Source organism: Cheilinus undulatus, linkage group 22, assembly GCF_018320785.1.
Source record: "Cheilinus undulatus linkage group 22, ASM1832078v1, whole genome shotgun sequence".
Lineage (NCBI taxonomy): Eukaryota > Metazoa > Chordata > Actinopteri > Labriformes > Labridae > Cheilinus > Cheilinus undulatus.
The window spans coordinates 10,198,805-10,219,795 of NC_054886.1; the positions used below are offsets into that span (position 1 = coordinate 10,198,805).

General features: G+C 41.0%; 1 protein-coding gene across 1 annotated transcript in view; it reads right to left on the bottom strand.

Annotated features, from left to right (window-relative positions):
• adam19a (ADAM metallopeptidase domain 19a) overlaps positions 1-20,991 on the bottom strand; it is a 253,726-nt gene that overhangs the window by 196,819 nt on the left and 35,916 nt on the right. Inside the window, exon 2 of the mRNA XM_041779714.1 lies at positions 10,781-10,860. Coding sequence (XP_041635648.1) covers positions 10,781-10,860 — 80 coding nt within the window. The remainder of the gene's footprint in view (positions 1-10,780; positions 10,861-20,991) is intronic.

Genomic DNA, 20,991 nt, shown 5'->3' on the forward strand with positions numbered 1-20,991 from the left:
ACTCTTGTAAGAGTGTGATGATTTTAGGGGGTTAAAGCGACATGGGAGGAGGGTTTCGCTGACTTTGAGTTAGAACAGTGATAGTATTTAAAAATCCAGGCTACAACTCCCCTCCTACATGAAGTCTGAAAGCTTTAGCAGAAGCTTCACCACATTAAAAAGAACAAAATGTGGAGGAAGATAATATTTTTGCCAATCCGGGTGCTTCAATGCTTAACTTTAAACAGAGAGATGAGCATGAAGTATCTGTTCAAACATATTGAAACACAAACCGTGGGAGGGCGGCTTTGGCAGGAATACAGACATTAGCAGCAGCTTATTGCTGACTTTGCTCAACGCACACAAAGCAGGAAGCAGGCGAGCGTACAACCACCAGATGTACAAAAGAAGAGAGAGAAAGCAAACGAAGCAACAGACGACGCTCCGCTCGCTCCTGACATCAACAAGCAAACATGTTAGCCTGTTTCCTCATGCACTGATATTAGACAGATTTATTTACACCAGACATTAGGAGGATAAAACCGCTGCTCATTTTTAACTGTGATCACAGAAACAAACAACTGTCAGGGATATCTTTGTAGTATGAAAACAGGTGTCACATCCTCGCTGGCAGATTTGTAAAAATGAACTAATTATGTCCCTGTACGGTGGCCCTGAGAGCTCGACACCACAGACAAAGATGAGGCATTCAAAAACGAGAGACAAACAGGAGAGATGAAAAACATCACCTTGACAGAAAGTGTGCAGCTGTAAGACAACTGAGTGGAAATACAGCAAAACACCAAACCTTGATAAATAAAAAACAAATACAAGAAACTAAACTGAAACAGAGCAACAGTATGAAACTTTCTACCTTTAAAAAGTATTCTAAAGTCAATCTAATGGCTGTTTTAGACTGGGTGCATGGTGTTTGTGCACCATTGTCTGATTTTCAAACTCCTGCAGGAGCGCTACCTTACCTTTTTTATTGGTAATGTTAAAATGTGGATGGGGACACTGAACTAAATAATTAGGAAAGTAATTTCGGCTTCATAGCCAGGCCATAATGTGCGCAAATATCAGGATGCCAGAAAATAAAGAAGAAGAAACTGAGACAACTCTAATTAAGAAGAACTGAATAATTGTGAAGAGATAACAAACGGGACAACGGACAACGGACTATTTATGGAATACGAAGTGGCATTAGCCACTAGCATCAGGACCGAGCTGAAGCAGAGCACCGATTCAGCAGGCATTGGAGAACTGTAGAAAGTTTGTTAGAGACAGCCTAAGAGCAAATCTATTCATGACAAAGTCAGTGTCAGTCTCCTGCCTGCCTGCCTTGTTTTAAGTAGTTTTAGCCACAATCGCAGACAACAGTATTTTTTATCCTAAATATCTGATTCTGTTCAACATCCAGTGGAGTCGCCCCCTACTGGACATCAGAAAGAATAACGGTATCATCTCTGCTCCAGCTTTACTTTGAAACCTACACACTATAGAGGCATTGATCAAGGACACATATGGCTCTGCGCTGAATTAAGCCCCGCCCCCTTCACTTCTAATTGCACGTCAATAGAGGAGAAATGAAATGATGTGTCAGATTCATTAGTTGGACATCTGTTAGTGCTTCCTTCACCTTCGTTATACTTTCACCTTCCTTTGAAACACCAAGGAAGAAGCAGCAGGCCGGTGTCAGAGGTTGGGCCTTCCTCTGTTTGTTGTTGTACCTTTATACTCCGTCTTATGTCCTTCAATTATTTGTCAGAGGAGTTCAAAGACCTTCCATGGCCTCCGTCCTCCTTTTTATCTCACCGCCCTGCTTCCTTACTGCACGTCTACTCTCTGTCTCCCCAGTGATTAGATTATCTCTCACCCCAGCAGAGAGGGAGCGGGCAGGGGATGCCAATGACATTCAGCCTGCAGAGATTAGGGACACGGATCCATGCCTGCTGCTGTGGACGCTCTGTGTCTGTGGGGAGGGGTTCTACCTTTATGCAGAGCAGCGTTAGCATGCACCTCACACCTTTACACACCAACATTCACCTGAAGTCTGCTTAATGAAACCAGGGAAGGAAGATCAGAGAGGAAAAAATCAGAACTCAGCAAGTTTTAGATGAACGGCGACACATGATGTCCCCTTCCTGATTTCTTATTTTGCAGATTTGTGCAACCTAAACTGTAAAATTCTGCCTCTGGATGTTCTGAAAAGCATCTGCTTCTGCATAAAGTAACAATCCAGTAGAATTCATTGACCTAGAAGTACATGCAGCATGTATTTGTGAGCCCTGCAGGAGGAACCAGGTTGTAAATCCAAAGTTAAAGACATATTAAACATTCATAGGTGTGTACACTTCCCCTTTGACACTGTGAGTGGCCTTGGATTTCTTCAGTGTGCCTTTACTCTGCATGCTTTTCAAATACTTCCAGCTTCATTTGCAGCTTAAAGTGCTTTGAAATTCTTTTACAAATGCTTCATGTTGAAGGAGAGAGAGGCCAGGCTGCACTGTAAAAGCTCTGACGCATTCATGTAAAAATCTATCAATACCAGGCATTTCTACTCACAGATATCCAGCACAGTTCAGCAGTCAGAGGATCACTGAGTGAGCACACATGCACTTTATTCATGTGTCGCCTGGAAACAAGCCAGAGAAACACGGCTAAAGTTATGCTAATTGATTGGAGACATATAACAGGCATGCATGGATCAATACTAACATGGTTGTCTAATGGAGGCCTTGAGTTTGAATTGATTAAAGGAAACAGTTTCTGTATGGAAATTAATTCACAGAGTTTCAGATAGGGATGGGCAATATAGAGCATAAATCATATTATACTTTTTAGTAGCTGGATGCTGATGCATGATGTATATCTGGATTATTTCTGCAATATGATTCTAGTGAAAACGGGTTCCCACAACAGCCAGTTTGTTACCGTGACAACGACAAAAAAATAAGATCACCTAGACACCTTCCTATTTGACACCTAATTATTAGGCAACTGTATGATGTGTATAATTCTAACAAAATCAGAAGTCTAATAATTCACAATAGAACATAAACAATATATCAGATGTTAAAACTGAGACATTTTACCATTTCATGAAATATATTAGCTCATTGTCAATTTGATGGCAGCCAGTGTTAATTTTGTTGACTAACTATTTTCATTACAGTTTTCGTTAATAGCCTTTTTTCCCCTGCCGAAAACTAGACAGTAACTAATAAAAACAAGTGCACATAGACAATTACTAAAACTAAATTAACTGACATTTTAGTCAACAAATAAAAACGAGACAAAAATATTTGACAGAGACTTTATCCAATCAGACCTGTTTGTTTCATGTAGAAAGTAGGGGCAAGTTAGGCATATATCCAATCACAGCTACTTTGGCTGTGTGGAAAGGTGGGATGAGATACAGGGGAGATCCAATCACAGCTGCTCTTGCTGCGTGGTGGCGGGGTAAAGTGGCGGAGAGATCCAATCAGTCGACTAAATTTACTATAAATTTCGTCGACTAAAATGTTGGGAAGTTTCGTCAACTAAAACCAGACTAAAACTAAAACTATTTAGATGACTAAATTCTGACTAAAACTTAAAGATATTTTTTGCTAAAGACTATAACTTAAACTAAATTAAAAAGTGCTGTCAAAATTAACACTGATGGCAGCAACATGTCTCAAAAAAGTAGGGACGGGACATGTAAAGGCTGGAAAAGTAAAAGCTTCCAATGGAAAACAGGTGGAGGAGCATTTTGCAATTAATCAGATTGTCAACTGGTCAGTAACATGACTGGGTATAAAAGGAGCATTTTAGAGAGGCAGAATCTTTCAGACGTAAAGATGGGCAGAGGTTCACCAATCTGTGAAAAACTGTGTCTAAAAATTGTGTAACAATTTCAGAAAACTGTTCCTCAATGCAAAATTGTGAAGACTTCAACTAACCCACCATCTACAGTCAACAACATAATCAAAAGATTCAGAGAATCTGGAGAAATCTCTGTGAGCAAGGGACAAAGCTGAAGGGGCCCTCAGGGGCCCTCAGGGGCCACTGCATTAAAAACAAGTATGATACTGTACTGGAAATCAGTGCACAGGCTCAGGAACACTTAAGAAATCGTTGTCAGCCAACACAGCCAGCTGTGCCATCCACAGATGACAGTTAAAGCTGAATCATGGAAAGACGAAGCCATATGTGAACAGGATCCAGACACACCACCATCTTCTCTGGGCCAAAGCTCATTTAAAATGGACTGAGGAATATGGAAAACTGTTCTGTGGTCAGTAGAATCCAAATTTGAAATTCTTTTTTGAAAACCACAGACGCCGTGTCCTGCAGACTTCAGAGCAGTGGTTGTCCACATGGGGGCTGCCATCATGATTTCAAATTGTATATTTTTACCCTCTTTCTGAAAACATATGCATAAAATTAGTTAAACATAGAATGAAAACATGGTCATTTGGAGAGCTTTATGCTGAAATTAAAGAAATGTTTAGAAAAATCCTTCAAATGCACATCTACTATTCTTGAATGTGCATGGCTGTGTTCAGCTAGGCTTAGACCACTTCAGGTACAGTGGGGCCCCCAGTCCCTGGCACCTTTATCTGGGGGGGCTAAAAAAGTTTGGGAAACTCTGCTTATTAGGAGAGGGACCATACGGCTTGTTATCCTGGCACAGTTCTACAGCCAGCATCTCTGATGGTATGGGGTTGCATTAGTGCCCATGGAGTGGGCAGATTAGAGAGATCTTAGAGCAACATATGCTCCCTTCCAGGCAATGTCTCTTTCAGGGAAGGCCTCAACTATTTCAGCAAGACAATGCTAAACCACATACCACATCCATCCCAACAACACTGGCTTCACAGTAGAAGAGTCCAGGTCCTGAACTGGCCTGCCTGCAGACCAGATCCTCATATCCGGGATGTTCCCGGAACATAAAGAAGAGAGGCTGCTACACAAAGGTCAACGCTACCCTGTCCCTATCTTTTTGAGATGTGTTGCTGTCATCAAATTCAAAAAGAGGTAATCTTTGTCATGAGATGGTAAAATGTCTCAATTTCAACATCTGATATGTTCCTTATGCTCTATTATGAATAAAATCTGGTTTTGTGAGATTGACTTCTGTTTTTATTTACATTTTACATAGTGTCCCAACTTTTTTAGAATAACGGTTGTACCACGTTTTATTTTTAATATCATTTAAATGATTGGGGGCATTACAAAGTATAGAACGTTCATGATCTTCAGTCTGATTTTTAACAAAAACACAGAGAGAGAACTGTCTTTATTGAATAAATATCTATAAGGTTTTTATAAATGTTCAATTTTGAAAAAAATTTGCCTATCTAATTTTTCATATTTTCTAGAGTGCTTTCATGCTTGCACAGATGGCTGCTTATTGTCTGTCTGTAACACTGTCCTGATTAAATAAAGTTAATTAAAAAACTAAATAAATGTGTTGGAAATATGTTTGGAAAAGACAAGCGCACACTTGACAAAAAAGAAGACATCAGTGGAGAATACTGCCGTCAGCCTTGAGAAAAACATGCTCAAAAGGCTTTATACGTGTAAACAAAAGAGCTTTGTTAGCTGCAAACCTGAGCGAATGTTCATTACTAATTTAATAATCAAAGACGTAACAAAAAGCAGCTTTGGGACACTGATTTATAGTTGAATCATTCAGGTCAGAGGTACTTTTAGATGGATATTTGTGAGTGAATCATCCTGCGTGGTTCTGTGTCTCAGCAGGACTCCTCTTTCTCATTATCAGCATTAGCATTAATATGCACAGGAGGCACTCAAACGCCTCCAGTGATCACCGTCAATTACACGCTGCACAGAGAGGGGAGCAGGCCCGAGCCTGACAACCGATCATCGGCATGAAGACGATGAAGACGAGGAGGAGGAGGGGGCGGAGCGGACCAAGGCCTGACGGGAAGCTAAAGTTAGAATCCATGAAGAGCTGCTGCCATTTCAGCGTCTGAGAGGAGAATTATCACAAAAGACGACAATGGAGAAACAAAGCAGAAACATTTCTGAAAAGGGAACAATTAATAAATCAAGTGTTGCCTTAAAAACCCCAGTGGTGTTTGAATTTCTTTAACTTCAAGATGATCAACTTTGGTCTCTTTCTGTAAATTTCCATTAAACCTTTTAGCATTTTTTTTGTCCCTTTTGTCTCTTTTGTTTAAAGTCCATTTTTGCCACTTCTCACCTTACTTTTATCCTGAGTTTTCCCTTTTTCACAATTTTTTGGCACTTCTTGCCCAGTTCAGCTGCCTTTTGCCACATATTGCCACTTTTTTCAAAATTTTTGCCACTCTTTGCTGCTTTCTGCACATTTTTCCCACCTTTAAGCTGTTTTTTTTTTACCCATTTTAGTTGCATTTCACTCATTTTTGCCAGATTTCTGCTACTTTTCATCACTTAGACAGTGGCTCTTGCAAAAGTATTTTCAACATTTTGGCTCCTTGGTTTAGCAGGGTTAAGTAATGCTGCCTTAGATCAAGCCAACATCTCACCGTATTCAAATCAATGACACTTAAATATGTGTTCAGGTATCTTTAGGAGGGATGTGCTGGATTATTACCAATGTCCAATACACCGTCTTATAATAGAAACATTTTCACCAATATCAATATTAAAACAAACAGCTCAGATGCTAACCTTCAGTTCTTTAAACACACTTGAAGTTTATGGAATGAAAATAAACAAAAATGGCTGCTGATGTTGGTGCTGACTAAAATTTCACGTACTCGTACTTCACGTAGGAATGACCGAAATTTACAGATGATGAAGGTCAATATTTACATACAATATAGGCTGATTTTTACAGCAGATACAGGCCAATTTTGACAGCAAATATTGGCCAATATTTACATCCAATTCAGGCCAATAATTTTAGCCCTGTTAGATTAATATTTATAGTTGATATCGGGCTACAACAAAGGTCTATTTTTCCAGCAGATATAAGCCAAGATTGAAAGCCAATCTTGGCTTAAATGCACAGACAATATTGGCTGATATTTACAGACGACACAGGCCAATATTCAAATACGACAATATATATATTTATATTAACAGCAGATAATTGCCAATATTTACCAGCAATTTATGCCCAAATTTTCAGCCCTTTTAGGTCAATATTTACAGTTATAATCAGACAACAAAGTTCAATATTTACAGCCAACAGGTGCTGATATTTTCAGACAATGTAGGCCAGTTCTGACAGCCTGTACTCCTAATTTCCGCTTGCACAGTTGTTGTATCACCATGTGATTTTACAGCTTCCCACAGCACACCCAGTCTTGCCTCAAGGCACACCATTTGAAAACCCTTGGCCTAGGGTATAGTCCAGGCAGGTAGTAGGGCTGCTGCTAGCCCCTGGTTGTGGATGTCCCAAGGGCCTGAAAACTGCTGGCAGTCACGGATTGTAACACCAGGTGTGGAAAAGCCCAGAAATAAGCTTGGAATTGCTGCCGAGCAACACACGTGTGTAGATGCAATGTCTGGTTGTATGAAGTACGTGCCAGGCAGGCTGTTAGAACAGGGTAACAAGAACCCGGGCTTGGGGGTGCAGATGGCCGAGCAGTTAGGTCACGCCCCACGTACATGGGCAGGCTGGAGCTCTTTAGGATTGCTGGTCATTTTGGCTAAAGACAAAAAGTGTAGCAGTTACAATGATTTACACGCCACCAACGCAGCAGTGGGAGCAAAGAGGGGTTAAGTGGTTTGTCCAAGGATACATCAACATGCAACTGTGGCAACTGGGGATTGAACCGACGACTTTTTGACAGGAAGATGAACAACTTTGCCAACTAAACAACAGTCACCACAATTGGTGTTCTCTCTCCCAATATGTCCTTTCTATCTTCAGCTGTCCTGTCAAAATAAAGGCAAAATGCCCTCCAAAGTACATAAATAATAAACTTTCAGCATTTCTGAGAGCTTTCATTTTCCACATCACTAGAATATGTCCATGTCTGACTAATAACCCAGAATAATGTTACTTAAAGCAAACATCTGGCTGACATCCTTCCTCTAGATCAGGGGCTTTCAAAGTGAAGGAAAGTGAGCCTCCCTCAAGAGAAAATAATTTATTCTGTGGACCCCCACCACCATAAAAAAAAATACGATTTGAACAACTGTATTTTCAAACATTCATGTCTCATCTTTAAGCATTTTTATTTTCACATTATTATATCTTTGAAATTTTGTTCAGCATATATTTTTAAGCATCCATCTCTCTAAGACAATCATTTTTTTAGCTTCAGTGATGAACGTATTGCCAACACGGCCTGATTTTTATGTTCTACCCTCTTATTTTCTTCTTATTATTATTATTTAGTGAGAACAATGAGTTTGCATCTATGCAAAATTACATACCAACAGCTGTTCCTCTGCCTTCAGCCTTGTCTGGTACTTGCTTTTGATTATTGTTGGTGCAAAAAAACCTGCACTCGCACAGGCTGTCTTAGTGTCTATGGCGCTAAAATTATCAGTTACCTTCAGTGAACAAAATTCCTTTTACTTCTTGTCAAAAAATTCCCCTGGTTTGGTCACAAGACTTAGTGCTTTTGTCTCAATATGACCCCAGGGCTTCAGCAGCCTTAAGCTGTTGTTAGAGTGTACATCTTTGCTTATTAAACACTCTGGCCATTGAGCATCATCAGGACCAATAAAATAAAAATCCTAGCCTTAATAGTCAACTCTACATTAACTATAATTCTGTCTAATTTTCCCCAGGCACAGCAGAAGTTAGCAAAGCAAATCAACCTTTTATGGTTTATGGTTTCGCGCCTCCCCTGAAGTCCTGTGGCACCCCCCAGGGGAGGCCCGCTTCACATTTTGAAAACCGCTGCTCTAAATCCAAACAACCATCATGTTTGTGACTCTGTGATGAGTTTAGTGTTTCCTGTATTCTAGCTGAGCCTGACCCTTCAATCACACCGGTTCTTCTCTGAGGGCTTCATGCCTCAAGCCTTGGCTGCAGCCTCTCTATTCCCCTCAGCCTCTCCAAACTCACACCAACTTTTACTCTCATGCCAATGAATTAAAACCAGGCCAAGAGGAGCAGAGGAACAGGGCCATGTTTCCATGTAAAGCGGCTTATTCCAAGTCAACAGCAAATATCACTGACAGAATGTCAGCAGTCCTTTGCTCAGGGCTGTGAGCTTTAGAACAACATCTACGGTCACATTGATCATCTCACCAGCTGTTTCCCCAACAAGTTTGTTAATAGAACCATTTATCTAGATATCCACTCACTAATTAATGGATCTAGATCTGTAGAAAATGTTCAACAGGAGCCAAACTAGTTAGTGAAGACTTGTGGATGAACTGGAGCTTCATCCTTGTTTTGATTTTAGAAACATGAATATTTTTAACTATGAATCCTCCTGCAATCTCAGTGATTTTGCAATATGTCCTATTTGTTTTGCATCGACATATTAGACCAGACACTCAAAAAATCCAACAGAACAACCACGGTTAGATTCTCTACCCATAAATGTTCCTTTAAGCTACATCAATGCAAGCTTTCAGGTCCCAGCAGCAGTCCAAACCATCCTGTTCAGACCTTTATGTTTGCCATGGTAAATTCATCCTAACAGGTGTTATCAGGCAGACACAAAGTGCCACAGCCACAGCTCCATTTACGGCCAATAACTCGGCTGAACACGAGGATCTCTCAATGATATCTTCTCTCCTGCACATGTAAGGAAAAGGTGCACAGCAGGAGGGAGATAAACGGGATGTAGACTGAGGCATAACATGTGAGGAAGGTCACAGGGAGATGGGAAACGCTTCCATGTAATAGGTGAAAATAGGAGTGAAATCAGAGGAGTCACAGCGGTGTCACTGAGCTGTCAACAGAAAAATAAATTGTGTTAAGATAAAAGTCCTCTGTGGTTGTATTCTTGTGAAAATTGGTAATGATTTTATCCCTGTTGTTGCTCACTCAGAGCTGATACTCCTGATAAGAAAGGGGGGCAAACATCCAGCTAGAGCCACCACATCCTGTGATCGCCTAGTCTTTCTGTTTTACACGTATCTGATTATTAAGTCTCATCACTGAACTGTCTCCTATAGCTGGCTTCATCTAAACCTCTCTGAGGATGTAACATAACTGTTTCTGAGCCGGTGCAGCTCTTGAACCTTTTAAAGAGAGTTTTACAAACCGTCCCTCCATTGTGAGCCTCCCGTTAACCTTTCTGTCCATCCTTTTAACTCACATCTCTCTCATAACTTTTCTAAAGGGCAGACTGTCTCACTTTGTGTCAGTGTGTATATAGGAAACAGAGCACCGTGTTTGTGGGGCAGTGAGGACACCGTGACGGTCTGTGCCCTGGAAACGAGGGCCTTTAAAGCCTCCGTACATAAAGAATCACAGCACCGAGTCCAGCATCGCCTCAGGATGCAAACAGAGCAGACAGACGGCCTTCATTTCTCCATTTAATCAGAGCGGGACCAAGATGCATTTAAAGAAGAAACCACACAGCCAAGGTCGACTGTGATGATTAGAGAACGCCAACACGGCGACAGAAGCTCTGACAGACGATGTAATTAGAAATCTGTTTCATGAACTCTTCAGCAGTTTTTTCATTTCAGCCCTCAGACAGATGAGCCGCTGGTTTCACCACCTCGTCCATACATTAAAAAAGAAGCAGAAGCTCTTAGAACCACAAACAGATATGATTATCTGAACACGGTCACCCAGCAGCTTAAATCAGAGCAGGAAGGTCAAAGACAGTTAAATAAACATGGAGTCAAAGAGGAGAGAAAGGTCGGCGATCGCTCTGACCTGTGTTGAGGTCTCGGCCTCCCTCTTGGTTCGGCCTTGAGAAAGCCACTGCGCCGTCACCGTCCTCCCTCCACGCAGCCCTGCAGGACAAAAACAACAGTCATTAACACGGTGTGGGACTGCTTATACAACAAAACATCACATAAAAACAGGCAGGAAACAATTACATGGAACAAGCTGTTATACATGCCTTATATCATACTGTGCATTCTCTACAACCACAATTCCAAAAAAGTTGGGATTCTGTGTCAAATGTAAATAAAAAACAATTAAATGATTCTCAAATCTCAAAAACTCATATTTGATTCATAATAGAGTATAAACAACAAGGCAGATGTTCAACTGTGACATTTTATCATTACAAGAAAAATATTAGCTCATTCTGAATTTGATAGCAGAAACATATCTCTAAAAAGTAGGGACTGGGCAACAAAAGGCTGGAAAAGTAAGTGATAGGAATGAAAAACTGTTGAAGGAGCATTTTGAGACTAATTAGGTTAATTGGCAACAGCTCTGTCTTGACTATTTCAGCAAGTCAAAGCTAAACAACATACCACACCCATCACAACAGCAAGTCCATGTCCTGAAGTGGCCTGCCTGCAGTCCAGACCTAACATTTGGAGGATCAGAAAAGGAAAACTCCAGTGTAGAAGACCCAGGACTGTTGAGCAGCTAGAATCCTACATCATACAAGAATGGGACAACATTCCTCTCCAAAAACTCCAGCAACTTGTCTCATAACTTCCTAGACGTTTACAGACAGTTGTTAGAAGCAGAGGGGATGCTACATGATGGTAAGCCCTGTCCCTACTTTTTTGGAGATGTGTTGCTACCATCAAATTAATGAGTTAATGCAAAGCCATGGTCAACTCACCACCCCATCAGCCACTTTATTGAGATCAGCTGATCTGATGTAAGCCCTCACTTTACTCCAAGCACGCTATTGGCTAATCGCACTCAGACCAGTGATGCTTTTGTAAACTAAAACCATGACTAAAAATGTTTGTCGACAGCCTTTATCCATGACAAAAACTAGACTAAGACTAACAAAAATAGATCTGTGATTACAAAAGTAAGTTTAGTTTTCATCAAGATGACTAAAACTAGACTAAAATGTACTGTACTGTAGTCTTTGTCAGACATTCAAAATCCGTGCTCTGTCAAAAAAACGTTGGGTCTATAGCCATTCTGCCTCTCAGCTGTAGAAAGCAGGGACCCCAGGTTTGGCAGAGTGCATAGAACACACTACCATGATTTGGAACCTGATTTAGGCAAGAAAACAAATGCTTGGACAAAAAAGTAAAAACTAAAATGTGAGGACTTTTTATGGACTAAAACTAGACTAAAACTAAAAAGGGTAGAAATGACTAAAATGAGACTAAAACTAAAAAACATTTCATCTAAAGACTAAGACTAAAATGAAAAATAGCTGTCAAAATTAACGCTGATTCATACCACCTTGCTCCTTTACAAGCTGCTTTTTGCAACCCTCCTCCACCCCAGCTTCTCCTTTATTCTGCTTCTGACTAAATCAGCATCATTCTGGATGCCTTCCCCTCTCTGGGGTTTTGCTGGTTCCCTCCCTGCCTCAGACTTGCCTTATAGGCACAGAAAAGGCAGGGGGGGGTCCCAGGACAGCCACACCACCAGATGTAAACAATGGCAAAAACTGATGATTAATTCTGCAAATAAAGAGAAAACATAACTACAAATCATGTGTGTTTCTGGCTAGACTGACTTTGGTGGAACTTTACAGCAGTTCTCATAAAAGCCGGTAACCATTTCATCCTTAATCTCCACCTACAGTAAGCCTGTTGTCTTAAACATCTGCTGAGTGGTGAAGAAAACGTTTTGCATTCCTGGTTTGGTTTATCACATCAATCCATCTTCATAAAAACTAATTAAAAGCTGAAAACAAACATGCCACAATCATTGGAATCCATTATGCTCTCCATTCTCCTCCTGTGTTTGTCTTCTCGGCTTGATTCGAGTCGATGCAGCGCTGCAGCTCTCGGGAATAATGGCTCCCATTTCACAGAGCAAGGATCTCAACTGGATGACTAGATTAGCTCCGATGAATCATGAGCTCACTTCAAATCGACAAAAACACTTCTCGGGACATTGAATTTAAAAGAGAGTGATTCATACACGTCGGGCAAAGCCGCCCGTGTATTCTATCACAGATAGCATGAGAACATCTCTGCTTTATTTCAGCTGAATAGTAATGAAGGGAGTCACTTTCATTTCCACATTGGGGAGCATTTAGCTGATTTCATCTGAAGACTGAGACTTCACTGGACCTGAAGTCCTCAGTGAGAAGTTTATCAAGACTTTTCATCACAAAGAAATGTCACTTCTAATGATCCCTCCATGTTTGAAGTCTGCAGAAGAGAACATGCTGCCACTGCCACTGGTGTTTTAGCTGATTATGATGAAATTTCTCACAGTATCTTGAAATGCTTCATATCTGCAAACCTGTCAACATGAAGAATATGTGACTTTAGTTGGTTATGCTCTTGTTAATGCATCTGAGAAATCTGATCATGCAAACAGTCATCTCCAGCGGTCAGAACTTGACCTTTCCCCTGCAGCTTCAAAAGAAATCTCACAACTCTGGACTTGGAAACTTTACCCTCAAAGATGAGCCAGAGTGGTGTCCTTTCGGCTGCTTCTTCTGTATTTGAAAGCACCCTGTCTTTTCCTGGCTTGAATCGGTAGAAATAAACTTTATCTGACAACAATCCAGTCCATAAAAGCTCAGATTTAATATTTTAAATCTCTAACACAGCTCCATAAAATCCTGCTTTATCCTTATTGACCGTGGCGTTGATATTTGGGAGCAGACGTCTGTTTTTCATGCACTAAAGTGGCTCTAAAAATCAATGTGAGAACACAAAGCCAACTCCCTGCAGAGGCAGACTGCTCTCTTAGCTGTTTTAGCCTTTAAGATAGCATCTAGCTGAGCTAAGAGCCCACTGAGAAAGTCCATCAAACCGCTCCAACAAAGGAGCGTCTCGCTCCTCGCCACAGGCCGCCGCCGTGTTCACGTCACATGTGCTGCTAGAAAACCATTAAACTCTCACCAGGAGCTCCAAGAACTCTGCTTTTATTCACTTATCCATTAAATTCTCTTTGACTGTTTAGTCTGAAATCTGCATACAACACGAGCTGATTTTTATGTCTTCGTTTCAAATCAAAAAGCTCGGAGGGCACACTTCTAAACTATAATCAGGAAGCAGACACACATTCTTCTACTGACGGTGAAATTTGTTTAGAATTACAAGTTCTTCTGTTTGCAAATCCAAAACTTCACAAGAATGTGTAAAGGTCAAAGGTCTGATATATCAAACTCATTTAAGCCAAAACCAACAGGATACTAGACCTTTCTTAATATGCCAGAAGGGTAATAGACTTAGGATATGTTGAGACATATCCTGAGTCTAATTTGGAAAAGAATCTCTGCAGCCCTCATTACTCTTCATATTTTCATTACAGTGTTATATGCAAACTGAAAGATTGCCTCTAAAGATAATTTTTTTTCTAAATGTGAAAACAAGAATTCTCATTCTACAGAGCAGACTTTGCCATTTTCAAACTAAACTTTTGGCTCCAAAATAATGTAAACAAAACTTTGGAATTGCAGCAGATTAGACTTTCAAATCAGCCAAATAAAAACGTACAAATCCTTGAGCTAAACTCCAGGCTTCAAATAAAAACTCCTCAGTTTGCCCACTTTATTTTACACTCTTTACCAAATGCTTCCCTGCAGGACAGCTTATAAACCTAAACAATCTGTTGACAAATGCAAACAAGAATTCAACTTTTAACCCTTTAGCATCAGAGATCAGCTTTTACATTTACAAAACAAATTTCTGAATTTGACTTCTGGCCCTAAAAGTAAACCCTCTGGATTTAAAGTTTCATTTTCTAATATGATTTAACATGTTTTTTGTTATTATTAATATTTATTTTTAGAGCTTCATGTATTTATTTTTTTTTAACCATAGATATAAATGTGACCTCATAAAAGCACCTGAACAGCTGAAGTTGATTTTGCACCTATTGGTGGATGGTTCCTGCAGTTCGGAGAAGATCAAATGCTTTATCCCCCCAGAGGAAAGGTCGCCATTAATCGCTGATAACACTGAAAGAAATCATTAAATGTCAGCAGCGCTCAGCCTGGAATGGCTGCAGACGGACGAGGAGGGGAAACATTTCTGTGACATTTGAGGACGGCCGAGTTAATAACAAGTAGATCGAATAGAATGGGACGTCTGCGGTCACTGAAGATATAGATCCTGTTTTCTCCATTCTGCACTCATTTATATTTCCTCTGCATCCTCGCAGCAGGAGGCAGCCGCTCTGACCCACTAACAGCAGCGAGCAGGTCGCTGCCTGTTCTCCAGCAGGCTGAGGGCAACGTGACCGACTCCACGTGTGCGGTCACGGAGACACAAAATGATACAGCCATGTTCAGAAAGATTCACTCATATCTGCAGATTTGTACCTTTGGAATATTACTGCCAGTGCACACATTTAAACCTGTGGTTTATTCTCATGTCTAGTGTCTGCAGCTGAGAGAAGAGATTAGTGTATGTGCTGTAGAGACGTTATAAAGGCTATCAGTATGAAGCACTTCAACAACACTATTAATCACATTAAGCTAAGCTAACTTATATTTCAGTCTGATGCTAGAGTTGATTTTTTCTCTTATTAATCTGACTATTCAGACCCTTTACTCAGTTCTTAGTTGAAGCTCCTTTGGCAGGAATCACAGCCTCCAGTCTTTCTGAATATGACTCATTGAATGGGGACCATCAGTAGACAGCCAGTTTCAGGTCTCCAGCGATGTTGGATAGTCGGGTTTCTGGCTGGGCCCCTCTAGGACATTCAGAGTTTTTCCTAAACCACTCCTGTGTTGCCTTGGCTGTGGTCTCAGGGTCATTGTCATGCTGGAAGGGGAACTTTCGGCCCAGTCTGAGGTCCTGCGCTCTGTGGGACAGGTTTTCATTGATGACTTCTCTGTACTTTGCTCCATTTAGCTTGAACAGCCCTGACCGGTCTCCCTGTCCTTGCCGCTGAGAAACACCCCCACATCATGATGCTGTCACCACCATGCTTCACTGTTGGAATGGTGTTGGGCAGGTGATGAGCAGTGCCTGGTTTCCTCAAGACTTAAAGGCCTCTACACATTAAGGACGACGCAAACATATGGCATAAAAAATGCAAATAATTCAGAGGCAAATTTTGTTGTGCCTTTCTATGCACATTAGGAACAACGACAGATTACGCAGATTCTACAAAATATTTGCACTGCCGCTTTTATTGTTTCATTCATTGCAACAGCCAAGTTTGCAGGGAGGATGGTCCGACTTTTCATTCATTCTATGTTAAATATTACTAATGATAACATTAAGGGCCCAGCTGAGTTGAGGAATTACCTACCCTCACAGTGAATCAATTGGCTCTGCTGTTTGTGTTATGGACAGGTCATAGGAGTAATTTCAGTAAGCTGATTGATCCAGAGCATTTCTTAGCCTTATATCTGAGATCAGAGGAGACTGTTCTTAGATGTTTCATTGCACTAAAGTCCTGTTAGTTTGAAAACAGCTCCAGCTATGAGCTTAGCGCATTTACGTTCACGTGGACATGTCTGGCTGTCTACTGTTCGTCTCCCACCAGGCTACATAAGGCAAAATGACTCTGCGCCAGCTATGACAGATATGAAAAGAGGACAGACATCCTGTGGTGCTTGAGAGGAGGACATTTTTGCTCCTCTGTCTGCCTTAAAACTCCACAACAACGGGTGTTTTGGTTGGTCAGGTGTGTGCCCGTTGGGAGGGAAACTTTGAAAAAAATCAACCACGGTTTGAAAAAATTTTCTGTAAAGCAAAATTACGTTGCTGTTGTGAAAGCTTGCATTGACTTACTACAAGCTCATATAAAATTAACTTCAAGCAAGCTATTCACTAGAAAAATCACTGCGAATTGAAGTCAAACAGTTTAATCTTGGTTGCATTAAATCAGAGAATCTTGTTTCTCACAGTCTCAGATTTCTTCAGGTGCGTTTTTGTAAACTCAAAGCAGGCTTTCTTGTGTTTTTCACTGAGGCGGTCTTCAGTCTACCCACTCTGCCATAAATCCCAGATCGGTGGAGGGCTGCAGTGATGGCTGTCTTTCTGGAACTCTGCCCCATTTCCACGCAGGATCTCTGGAGCTCAGTCAGGAGAACCATCAGGTTCTTGGTCACCTCTCTTACAAAGGCCCCTCTCTCCTGATTGCTCAGTTTAGCTAGACGACCAGCTCATGGAAAGGTTCCTTGTTGTGCCAAACTTCTTCCACTTGAGAATTCCTTGAGGCCACTGGGCTTTGGGAACCTTAAGTGCAGCAAAAATGTTTTTGTAGCCTTCTCCAGGTCCGTGCCTGTCAACAATCCTGTCTCTAAGCTCTGCAGGCAGCTCCGTTGACATCATGGCTTGGTTTTTGCTCTAAAATGCATCGTGAGCTCTGTGCCTTTCCGAATAATGTCCAATCAATTTATTCTAACACAAGTGGATTTCAATCAATGTGTGGAAACATCTCAGCAAAGATCCAGAGAAATGCAGGAACCTGAGCTAAAGTTACAATGAAGAAGATCAGATATTACCGTCACCCCTGGCCCACAGACTACCAGTGTCCCTCTAGTTTGAGGGAGCTATTTCATATTCATCTACACAGCTGGGGTAATTTATTGCAAAGCAATGCACCAGTGTCCTCAGATTACTTTTTTGTAGCCCTTGGAGTCCTAGGAGACGGATTCAGAAGAAATTGAGACTGGTAAATGATCGCAATAGTCGTAGTCATCTCTCATTAATGTTAGGACATATTGCTCCTGTAAGAACTGAAGTAAAAGCATTAACTTCTGTCTGGTTGAAGCAAGCTGCTATAAAGTCCAAAGCTGTGATTGTGGCTGCTCATGGGGCAGCATAGTAATGACAAAGAACTATATTATGGAAACTGAACCTTTGTTAAAGTATGGGCTCTCCTCCTCCTCTGCACACAGCTCCTTCCAGTTAAGTTTTTATGGAAAATGGTTATTGCAGCGTTCACTTTGAGCGTATAAAATTCTTCTAACAGCAGACACTGCATATTGATCTGACGATAAGGTATAAAAAGAGCTTTGTTCTGATACAGTCGTCTGTTCTGGATCACCTGCAGAGAAACTCGCAGCCTCTGACACACTTTCCAAAATCTGGGAGTTTCACTTCATCTCATTTCTTCTGCTCCATTTTTCAAATGAGGACGTGAGAGTATTTGCCAAAGAAAACATGAACTGCTCAATATTCATCGTCAGCCTAAAATCAACAAACCACACTCAGGTCTGGAGTCATTACGCTCTCGTCTCTTCAGAAAACATTAAGGCGGGTTAATAGCTCCAGCAGACGCATTAGAGGGTGGAGGTTGGACGCGGCTCTCCATCATGCCGCTCCTCCTGAATGATCGACTGAGCGGCTAATAAACACCGGGCCACATGCAACCTCGCAGTCAACAAATCACTGCTGCTCCACTTCTGCTGGCTGCAACACTTCCACTCGCCTGAGCCTTTTCAATTACAGACCCACAGAGTGTGACGGTGTGCGGGTTTGTGTGTCTGCAGGTGTGTAAAGGTGAGACGATCTCTGTCAGTCTGCAAAGGATGGATGCTCAAATGGATGGATGGATGCACGGATGGGAGGAGGGATGGATGCATACAAGAGCAACACAAGTTAACTGCTGCTAAGGCTGGGCCATGATACAGAATAATACAGAATCAAAGGGTATCTAAAAACAGCCACAGGATCCCTTTAGTCTTCTGCATTTAAAAATCAGCTATGTAATGTGTGCATGCTTGTCATAAATGCCTATAGCGTTAACTGAGAAGAAGTGAATCGAAGGCCTAAAAACACTAAAAGGCAACATCTTATGGCACAAAGACCCACATAAAAAGAAGCAGTTTAAGACATAAAGACCAAACAACCAGTAATCTGAGGGCAAAAGATTCCCAAACAAGCAGCAACAGAAGTCAGTAAGCCTTTACAAAAGGCAGCAGTTGAAGACAACAAAGACCAAAAAACAAGCAGCAACAGGGAGAGGCAAGAAAACCAAACAATAGAAAGCAACTAAAGTACACAAAGAACGAAAAACAAGCAACAACTGAAGGAGCAAAAGTGAACATAAAGCAGTACCTGAAGGCACAAAGACTGACCAACAAGCAATGAGTGAGAGCAGAATGACCCAAAAACAAGTAGCAACCTAAAGCACAAAGATATAAGAATGCAGCACATAAAGACACAAAAATCCCACTGACAAGCAGTAAGGAATGCTCAAAAACCAATAAAACAATCGACGATTGAAGGCACAAAGACCCACAAACAAGCAAATTTGGACCTGGGCTCTCTCCAGCTTTTTATCAAGCCCACAGCTACCAACCTTGGCGTCATCATGGATGGAGATTTTAAGCTTGACAAGCAGATAAATAAGGTGGTTAAATCCAGTTTTTATCACCTTAGGTTTTTATCTAGACTCAGATCGGTTTTATCTTTTAACGACCTGGAGCTGGTGATCCATGCTTTTATCTCAACACGTCTTGACTACTGTAATGCACTGTACACTGGCATCAGCTAAGCCAACCTGTCATGCTTACAGTCAGTCCAAAATTCCAGGGCACGTCTTTTAACCGGCACACGTCGTAAAGAACACATTACACCTATTTTATCCTCGTTGCATTGGCTCCCTGTTCATTTTAGAGTTGATTTTAAAATTTTATTGTTTGTTTTTAAAGCACTTCATGGACTGGCCCCCACGTACATCTCAGACCTCACTGTTCCCCATACGGGCCTTTTCTGTCGTTGGGCCGAAACTTTGGAACCCCCCCCCCACACACACACACACACACACACACACACACATAAAGACAGCCCCTTCAGTTGATGTTTTTAAGTCTTGTTTAAAAACACACTTTTACTCACTGGCATTTAACCCGGTATGAAAATTGTGTGGTCCCCTGACGGTCTTTTATTGATTTTATTATTTTTAAGTGTTTTTATTTGATTGGCTTTTATTTATTTATTTATGTATATTTGTTAGTTGTGATATTGACTTGATATGTATATTTCATGCGTGACCTTGTGTTGGTAAAATGTGCTATACAAATAAAGTTGGATTGGATTGGAAACACTGAGGGCACAAAGACTCACAAACAAGCAGCAATAAAGGACTGGCAAAGCATCTAATCACCACTTTCTTTAACAGGCTCACAAGCTTATTTTGAGAAAGAAAAGTGAAACAACATCAAGAAAATCTTCTCATAGGACACTACAAGGACCTTTTGGATCTCTGTAATTCCTTGTCCATGTCTACACATGGAATGGGAGTGAAAACAGATTAGCATTATCCCAAAGCTCCCAAGGCAAACTGGTCTTGAGGGAGGGCCCAGACTTAAAAGCATTCAAACAACTCTGTAGAATCAGCACAATCTGAAAAAGTCGCCTGGTAGATGGAAATTTTGGTACCGCTCATGGAGTTAGGCTGAAAGGGTAGTGGCCGGGCTTCTCTCTCTGGAGGAGCAGCTCACCACCTTCAGGGATGGGCATAGGGCTTGGGTCCAAAGCAAGTCACCACATAATCATTGTTGCACCTACCAAACTCTCTGTCATATTAAAGGATCATTTCTTTCAACCTCCTGCCTTCTCCTTCTCTCCATCACATGCATTTTGTGAATAAAAAATTACATAAACAAAAGCTGCAGTAAGTGCTGTGAACCGTCTCCTGAACAAGCAAATTCTCTAAAAAGAAAGTGATGTAACACTAACAAGACAGTGATGATTCGATGAATTATTCAGGCATCAGTTATTCAGAGTGCCATGCAAAATTCAAGACCTTAACTAGTAAAAAGGAGATATTTTAAGATGTTTTATGGCTCTAAATTTCAAAAATCAAATTTAGGAATCTGCAGGAAGAGAGTCTGTTTACTTGGAAACAATCCTAGAAACTTTACTTCTGGATGGAAAAACAAAATCTTTGTAAAGTTTCTTCCTGGCAGGCAAAAATAAACTTCACACCTGAGCTGACAGGAACTGAAAAGAACTTTAAATTTGTACTGAATCAGCTGTAGACCAACTTATGGATAAAGGGTGATACATGATAGGTGTCTATCAGTCATGTGACGTAGCTGCTGAGGGAAAACTGAAAGA